Below are 8149 nucleotides of genomic sequence, written 5' to 3'. Positions count from 1 at the left end.
GCAGCCATGTCAGGGAGACGCTCTCTGTGTGGCATTATTGATACCATTGTTCTTGTCATTGGTCATGGAATATGACCAGAGAAATCTCACGAAAATAGTCTAATATTTTAAAAAGTTACAAGCATTTTTAGAAATGTCATTACATTGTCTGACCAGAAGGTGGCACTGACCTCATGCGAGATATGCTGTAAATAAATAAATACTGTACATACATAAATAACAAGACAGGATGTAGCAAAGACACCTATCGATGTACATAGACTAACATAAAAAATTGTGCTTCCAGAAAGCAACAACACATTTTGTTTTTAAAAATAAAATCAAGTTAAATTATTTTGAAGTTTAAAAAAAAAAAAAGACCAATAGACCCCTGCATTCTTGCCTATTCCATTGGATCCTATCCTGCTGTTTTTGAATACTAGAACACTTTCTGTGTGGACGGCCCCTTAGAAGGCAGCTGTCTCACTACAGTTTTAAACAGAGATAATATCAATATGAATGACAATAACTTCAATGTTCCTTTCCATCTGGGACTGAAACCCTGATTTCGTGTGTGTTTGATTCTGACCCTCATCACTGCAGCCAGGCCCCATGCAGGGCTCAAAGTCTTGAGTATGTGGACAGGGCACGCTGAGATCCAGCTGTGCCTTCAGCATCCTCTGCCTCATCCTCTTCCCCTTCTCACATGTCGAGGAGCTGCATGCAGACCACGGAGACCAGTTGGAGTAGATACATGTCTCTGGAGTGTCATCTGACAAAACAGAAAAGAAAAAGACGTGGGGGGATGAAAAGCTTTTGTCTATAAGCATTAGGAAATCTCATAAAGGGAGTGCCCATAAGACAGAAAAATCACTACTGGGATCTTTTTTGTTGTTGTTTATAATAAACATCAGTGAGATTAAAGAGAGTACAAAGAGCAACTTTTGGTTAAATCTCAGAAAAAGACCACAATAATCTTACATGTGTCTCTTCTGGATTTTCAGAGGAGAAATGTGCTCAAAGAGATGTGATTCGATATGAACTCTTTTACATTAAATTCACCCAAGACAATTTCATTTGAGATAACCGCAAACATAATGCTCCGCTTCAACATATGCTGTTGCTGACTGCCACATAAAGATGTTGCATTTCATAGGTCACTCAGCACTGCATCAGTAACTGATGCTATGCACACACTCTCTTCAGGTGTGATGATTCTCTGGTGCCTGTATATAATTATGCTAATTCAATGACTGATGGCGCTAATGTAGCCAGCTGAGCCCTATTGCTCCTCAGATTTCTCATCTGCAGAAAGACTGTTTTCGGAGCTATCTTCAGAGTTGTACTGTGTTTCAGCAACTCACTTGTTCTTGATTACCTGTAGAGTTAGACCTGAAAATAAACCTTAAGAAGACAGTTTTGTGGATGAGGCAGTAGACCGCATTCCTAGGGGTGGAACTAAACTCAGGCACAATGCAAGAGCTATTGTCTACTGCATTTTTGCCTTTGCCAGAATTGATTCAGAGCAGGGCAAGGCATTCATGTAGGTCTGTTCATAGGCTTGTGAGTCTCATGGCAGGGACTTCAACGGTGGTTACCTCTGGGCCTGCTTCATAAGACACTGTTTCAGTGATGGTTCAGCAGTTGAGGAATTCATCCCCGTTGGCCTCATCACCACACAATAAGGGTTACGCACAGATCCTATCAAAAACTGTTAAACAGCCCCAGGTTTTGACATTGTGTTCCTTTGGATGGAATCTATTGCACATGGGTTATCTCTGCCCCTTGATATTTAAGCTCACTCTACTAGAATTACTGCTTCTTTTCAGGCAATATATTTGTGTGCGTCTTTGACAAATATTTGTGTGGCTGCATGTTCGGTCTCTCCGCACACCTAATATTTGTCTGTGCAAATGTTTTCATGGGCTGACAAACTGGCACTCAGTCGAGTTAACCTATTAAAGGGAACATCTCGGTTATGTATGTAACCCTAGTTCACCCTGGTGTAGGGTATGAGACACTGCATTATTCTGCCATACTTTTTTGTTACTGCTACAACTTCCTTTTGTAGAAATCTGAGGAGTGATGGTACTGGTGTAATGGTGCCTCGGAGGGTGCTGTTTGCACCATCAGCCAATGTATTTGCATGATTGTATATTGGCTACAGATATAAATTATAAAATTCTATAAATGAATATTATAGAATATTATAATTCCGATTCAACAAAAAAATGTACAGCCAAGGAGCTGGGCACAATCTAATCTCTCTCTAATCTGAAAGGAAACAAGCATTCTTGTGGTTATTGTGTATTCTTGTGTGTTACTATTGTTATTTCTCTGAAGAATTTCTGATGAGATATGAAAGTCTCATGAGCTGTGACAGCTTCTATTAGGTTCACCTAAACTGTTCTGTCATACAAATATGATTCTTCATCTAACATCTTCTGGAAGAACCTGAAGAACAGCAATTTGGAAACTAGTTTGATATTAAAATTAAATGCACAGTCTCTAAATTAATCAGCTATCATTTGGATGAAATGATGGCGTTTAACATTTTAGAATAACACCAAAGACAAAGCTGGTACTTAATGGAAAAAACACTTAATGTTATCATGTTTTATATAAGCCTCTTATATTAGCCTAGCATAACCTCTCAATAATACAGTTATCATCTTGGTTGGACTGGAGGAGTTTAAGATATTGAATAGTTAAAAGTCTCTTTCTCTCTCCCTCTCTCAATTCAATTCAATTCAAAATTGCTTTATTGGCACGACTGTAAAAAAATACAATATTGCCAAAGCTTGGAATATATGTGGAGAAACATAATAACAATGAAAAGATCAAAATAATAGAAGAACATTATAACAATTTAAACTTAAATAAACAGTGTAACAAATTAGAACACGTGTGAACATTTGATACCACAGTGTTTAACATATAAACACACACATGCTGAAGGTCACTGTGGTAGAAATTAGGGAAACACACTGAGGTCAGATGCAATACACAATATACAATCTCTCTCTCTCTCTCTCTCTCTCTCTCTCTCTCTCAAGGTCGACTTTGATGAAAAGATAAATAGATGCAAACCTTCTTCTTTTTCCTCCTGGGCAATGTCAGCCACAATGTCGTCCACATTATCAGGCACAATGTTGCACTGCTCACCCTGCAGACATCAGAAAACAACTCAAACTTTCAAATGGACTTTAAATTATGTCCCTCATTTAATCATTTTCTTCTACACAGCGACTGGATTTCATTCACGCTTACCATCTGATTTAAAACAAACAGCTGACATGGGTTATACTTTTTCCTGTGTTCCTCCTAATTCTCATACAGTAATCTAACTCTCTCCCAATCGAGGATGGATGACTTTCAATACTTCCAGGGCATTGTTGTGACATGCTGGGTTCATAAATATGTAAAAATCTGTTGTTGTCAAGTAATTTTAGCTCTCAGTTTATATACTTTTATGACATAAATAATGCAGAACTGTTTTGCACAATAATAAAAGCTAAAAACGCAACAGCTAAAAACATTTTCTTTTGAAATTTAATTTTTCTAAGACAAGCAAAGAAACAGACCTTTCGGGCAATTCTCTCCACGGCAACTCTGGCCACAGGAGTGATTGCACCACCTTCTGGGTCGTAGAATGGGCTCTGTGGATTGTCTAAACTTGTGAGGGGACGAATTTTCTCCTGAGGTGTTGTAGGCTTGTTGGGAGACTATGATACAATAAATAAACCAGTTTACCAAATGGTGAAGTCATTTACTCTGTCATTTACTATTCCTAATGGTCTCCCTTTTTTCATACACAGAACACACAATAAATTTGGCAGAAATTTCAAGCTGTTCTTTTCCCATACAATGAAAGTAAAAGGAGGCATGCAAACATTTTGCAAAACATTTTTCACAAGATTTTTTTTTTTTTTTGATGAACTGTTCTTTTAAAAAATGTAATTCAAATCAGGCTAAAACAAAAATATGTAAGTACCCAGAGGGTATTCACTTATTTTATATTTGAACTGATGTTAAATAATAAATACTACAAAAGGGCAATTCCTACATGTATATTCCATATTTGTACAGTTTAAAATCACCTCACATAACAAAGAGATCACCATAGCAAGCCTTCAGGCTTCAAAAATTAGAGATTAGCTCTGCAGTCAACAGCAGCAAGGTCGCTGAGAGAGGTTGAATATAACATGCACAACCAGGGGAGCAATACAAATTATATACAGACTCTCTTCCCAATGAAAGGGAGAAAATAAAAGTGAGAAATCCAAGGCTGTGTTAGGACCAGATACTGTTAAAGGCATGTGCCTGGTTTATATACATCATGAGATCTATTGACAGCATCTGAGAATAGTTGGAATGAATGAATGTATGCATACATACATACATACATACATACATACATATTCTGAGGTAAATGAGAATGTTATACATGCTGTTTATAGAGCTTTACAACGTAATATTCCTCCCAACCAATCTACAAGTAAAACTATTAACCTCTCAATATGTAAATGAAAACAAACTAACAAGCAAATTAATGAATTAATAAACAAACATTAAACATTATTCATCGAAATTTTGTCAATTTAAGCATTTTGTTATTGTTGTTGCTGTTCACACAGTGACACACACCAGTAGATGGCAGAATCAAACTATGGTCAAGACTGTATGGTCTCCAGTGGACCATTTCAACTGGCAAATATACAGGTGCATCTCAATAAATTAGAATGTTGTGGAAAAGTTCATTTATTTCAGTAATTCAACTAAAATTGTGAAACTCGTGTATTAAATAAATTCAATGCACACAGACTGAAGTAGTTTAAGTCTTTGGTTCTTTTAATTGTGATGATTTTGGCTCACATTTAACAAAAACGCACCAAACGCACCAATCTCAACAAATTAGAATACTTCATAAGACATTTCTTCACCAATAAAAAAAACATTTTTAGTGAAATGTTGGCCTTCTGGAAAGTATGTTCATATACTGTACATGTACTCAATACATAAATGAACTTTTCCACGACATTCTAATTTATTGAGATGCACCTGTATATATATTTTTAATTAAATCATACTTTCTACCCTGTTTTTATTTTATTATGTTATTAACACAGTGAGAACACATTTAATGAAGTTTGCTTTGAGTATGTGTGTGAGAGTCAACCCTATATTATCCAAAGACCTCAGTAGGAAAGTACTTCACTGCCTCACTGTACCTCACTGACGTCACATCTAAACTCATATTATATATGACACATGCTCACACATGCTCAAAGCAAACTATATATATATATATAATTTGCTCAAACCTGTGAAGTTGTGAACAAATGCTAAAACTTCTGAAATTCATTTTTAAGTTCAGCTGCTCGCTCAATCTGTCCCACCAATAATGTCATTTTTGATCACAAATTCTATATAAAATAATATAAGAAAAATGCTAAATAGAAATGGCCTTTGAACCCCAGTGCATGAGTGTTCACCTCATAAGTGACCCCGTTGTCTGTCCCCGCATCCCATGGAATGAGGTCCTGAATCACCTTCTGGATCCAGCCACACTCTCTGGTGCAGAGGCCCTCTGATGACAGACCCACGTTCCAGTCAGGACTGGGACCCAGCATGGTCAGAAAGGACATCAGGTGACGTGTGCGGTCCACTGAGAACTCGGCTGAAGGAGCCGCTCGACTGCAGGAAAGAGATCAATCATATGCATTCATATTTATTATGTTATGTGTTAGGATTATGTGTTAGAATATTATTTTCATGACAATAAACTGTATTTATTTTATTCTGAATAAAAATATCATGAAAATAATTCCATCACAAGAAGGGTAAGAACAGGAAGATGGTCAGAAAACAGCAGGCTGGCAGAGAGGTGTAAGGTTATAAAAAAAACTGAAACAGAAGTGAAACAAGTAGTAGGAATATTTTCATATCACAATACCTCTTATCTGGTAATTACACATCTGAACTACCCTCTCTCTCCATCACTCATTCAACGGACAGCACTAGTGCAATGGCAGAGCAGTAATTCTTTGAGTTTGTAAAACTAGTTATTTCTTAACTATGTAATACTATATTAGTGTTTGTCAAGCTTTCTCCAAATTCCACTAAAACGTATGGGATACAGTAATTCCTTTTTTTTAATTATTATTATTTCCCCTATTATACATCACCCATGGAGTGCATTAATGGATGGGCAAGAGGGGAGGGTCAGGGCCATGAAAGGGGAACAGACCCCCACTCCAGGGCAGTGAAGACCAAGGAGAATCCAGAGGAACAGAAGATTGGGCGCAGAGGAATGGTTGCAGACCCAGAAGAAAGGATAACCAGTGTAGAGGCCAAAGCGGAGCTGGACGATCGGAGGACCAAGGCAGAGCTGGGGTCTCGGAAGACTGAGGCCGAGCTGGTGAGACTGAAGACCAAGATGGAGCCAGGGGAATGGAAGACCCAGGTAGAACTGGAGACCCAAGGCAAAGCTGGATAGACTGGAGCCAAGGGAACGACATACCAAGTGGAGCCAAGGGAAAAAGGGACCCTGGTGGGGATTCCCAAGGAGGAGCCAGGGGATCAGAGAACCTTGGTTGAGTCAACAAACCCAGAGAACACAGTGGTTTTGACAGACCAGAAGGCTGTGGTCAAGCTGGTGAAGCCGGAAATCCTTGATGAGGAGGCTTTCATGCTGGATGGAACCAGCAGAAGGGGAAAGACTAGGGTTCTGGATGAGACCAGAGAGTTAATCAAGGCGGACAGCCAATCAGCGCAGAAAGGGCTTTAGAGGTTGGCATTAGGGTGGGGATTAGTTCCAGGATGGATATACAGTGATTGCTGCTTCTACGATGAACTGAGTGATGTGCACTGGATCAGGGATGGACAAGGCCTCAAGCTGGGGGTCAGTAGTAGGGGTGTGTGTGCAGACTCTGTGTCCATCTTAAACATGATTAGGAGCTCAAGGGGCTGGAAGTAGAGCTCTAGGAATGGAGTTGCTGGAGTTGTGAGGTGGAGGTCCTCCTCTCCCACGGTGAATGGGGGTTCTTACCAACTGAAGAACCAAATCAAAAACTGGCACAATGTCCTTCGAGGACCATCCATTGGTCATTGAAGGAACAACTGTCCAGGGTGAGTAAGCTGATATGGACAGCTGTTAGATCCATCGGTAGCACTTTATTTTACAGTACGTGTACTTCCCTGGTACATACATGGCAAATATCTTGTACCTACAGGCAAATGAGTGGTAACACAAGGTACTTACCTGAAGTGTACATACATGGTAACAAATAAGAAACACGGCTGTACTTAACAGTCGTACATGCATGGTAATTATTTTGTACATACAGACAAGTGTGGGTACTTACAGGTAGTGCCCGTACATGGTAACTAATTAGATACTTTACTATACTTACATACATGGTAAATATGTAGTACTTACAGACAAGTGGGTACAAACAGGCACGTCCTTACAGTAACAGTGCAGCACTGCATAGTGTTAATAGTTAGCAGGCACAGTCCTTTTAAATAGGGATTTAGACACGACAATCAGGAGTTGCAAGTGCAAATATGAGTCTGGTAGCTACTGTATAATAACAAAATAAAATCTGTCCACACACATAATTATTAGGAATGTACGTCATCAAAAATCCCTATTGGACCAATTAGTTAAGAGAATCAGTGTCGTTAAAGATAAGACAAGTTAACTGCAATGGCTACACACATAATTATTAGGAATGTACGTCATCAAAAATCCCTATTGGACCAATTAGTTAAGAGAATCAGTGTCGTTAAAGATAAGACAAGTTAACTGCAATGGCACCTACCATCAATTACTCAATAAGTACCTTGGTCCATGTTTATACTCCCCAAAATTGAGTACCGCATAACATATTATGTACATTAACTAATAGGTACATACACCAGTAAGTACATAGTAAGTATATGGAAATAAGACTGTAAAATAAAGTGCACCATTTTACATAAACATTACACAGGAATTACCAGTTCTTCAAACTTTGTTAAACTTTACCATGTATAGACCATTAGTAAATATAATAATATGTCTTATTAGTTACCATATACTGACACTACCTGTTAGTGACCGTTATTACTCACACTTGTTGGTAAGTACTACATATTTACCACGTGTATACCAAGTACAGTATGT

The 8149-nt window shown here is 38.3% G+C and overlaps 1 protein-coding gene across 1 annotated transcript in view; it reads right to left on the bottom strand.

Annotated features, from left to right (window-relative positions):
- LOC107741890 (spondin-1-like) overlaps window positions 1–8149 on the bottom strand; it is a 203381-nt gene that overhangs the window by 19232 nt on the left and 176000 nt on the right. Inside the window, exons 8-11 of the mRNA XM_016554688.1 lie at window positions 5475–5676; window positions 3564–3704; window positions 3070–3145; window positions 569–751 (exon numbers count right to left, since the gene is read on the bottom strand). Coding sequence (XP_016410174.1) covers window positions 569–751; window positions 3070–3145; window positions 3564–3704; window positions 5475–5676 — 602 coding nt within the window. The remainder of the gene's footprint in view (window positions 1–568; window positions 752–3069; window positions 3146–3563; window positions 3705–5474; window positions 5677–8149) is intronic.

The sequence above is a fragment of the Sinocyclocheilus rhinocerous genome, unplaced genomic scaffold (genome assembly GCF_001515625.1).
Source record: "Sinocyclocheilus rhinocerous isolate Xijiao unplaced genomic scaffold, SAMN03320098_v1.1 scaffold376, whole genome shotgun sequence".
NCBI classification, from domain to species: Eukaryota; Metazoa; Chordata; class Actinopteri; order Cypriniformes; family Cyprinidae; genus Sinocyclocheilus; species Sinocyclocheilus rhinocerous.
This window is presented reverse-complemented; position numbering and strand designations above follow the sequence as displayed.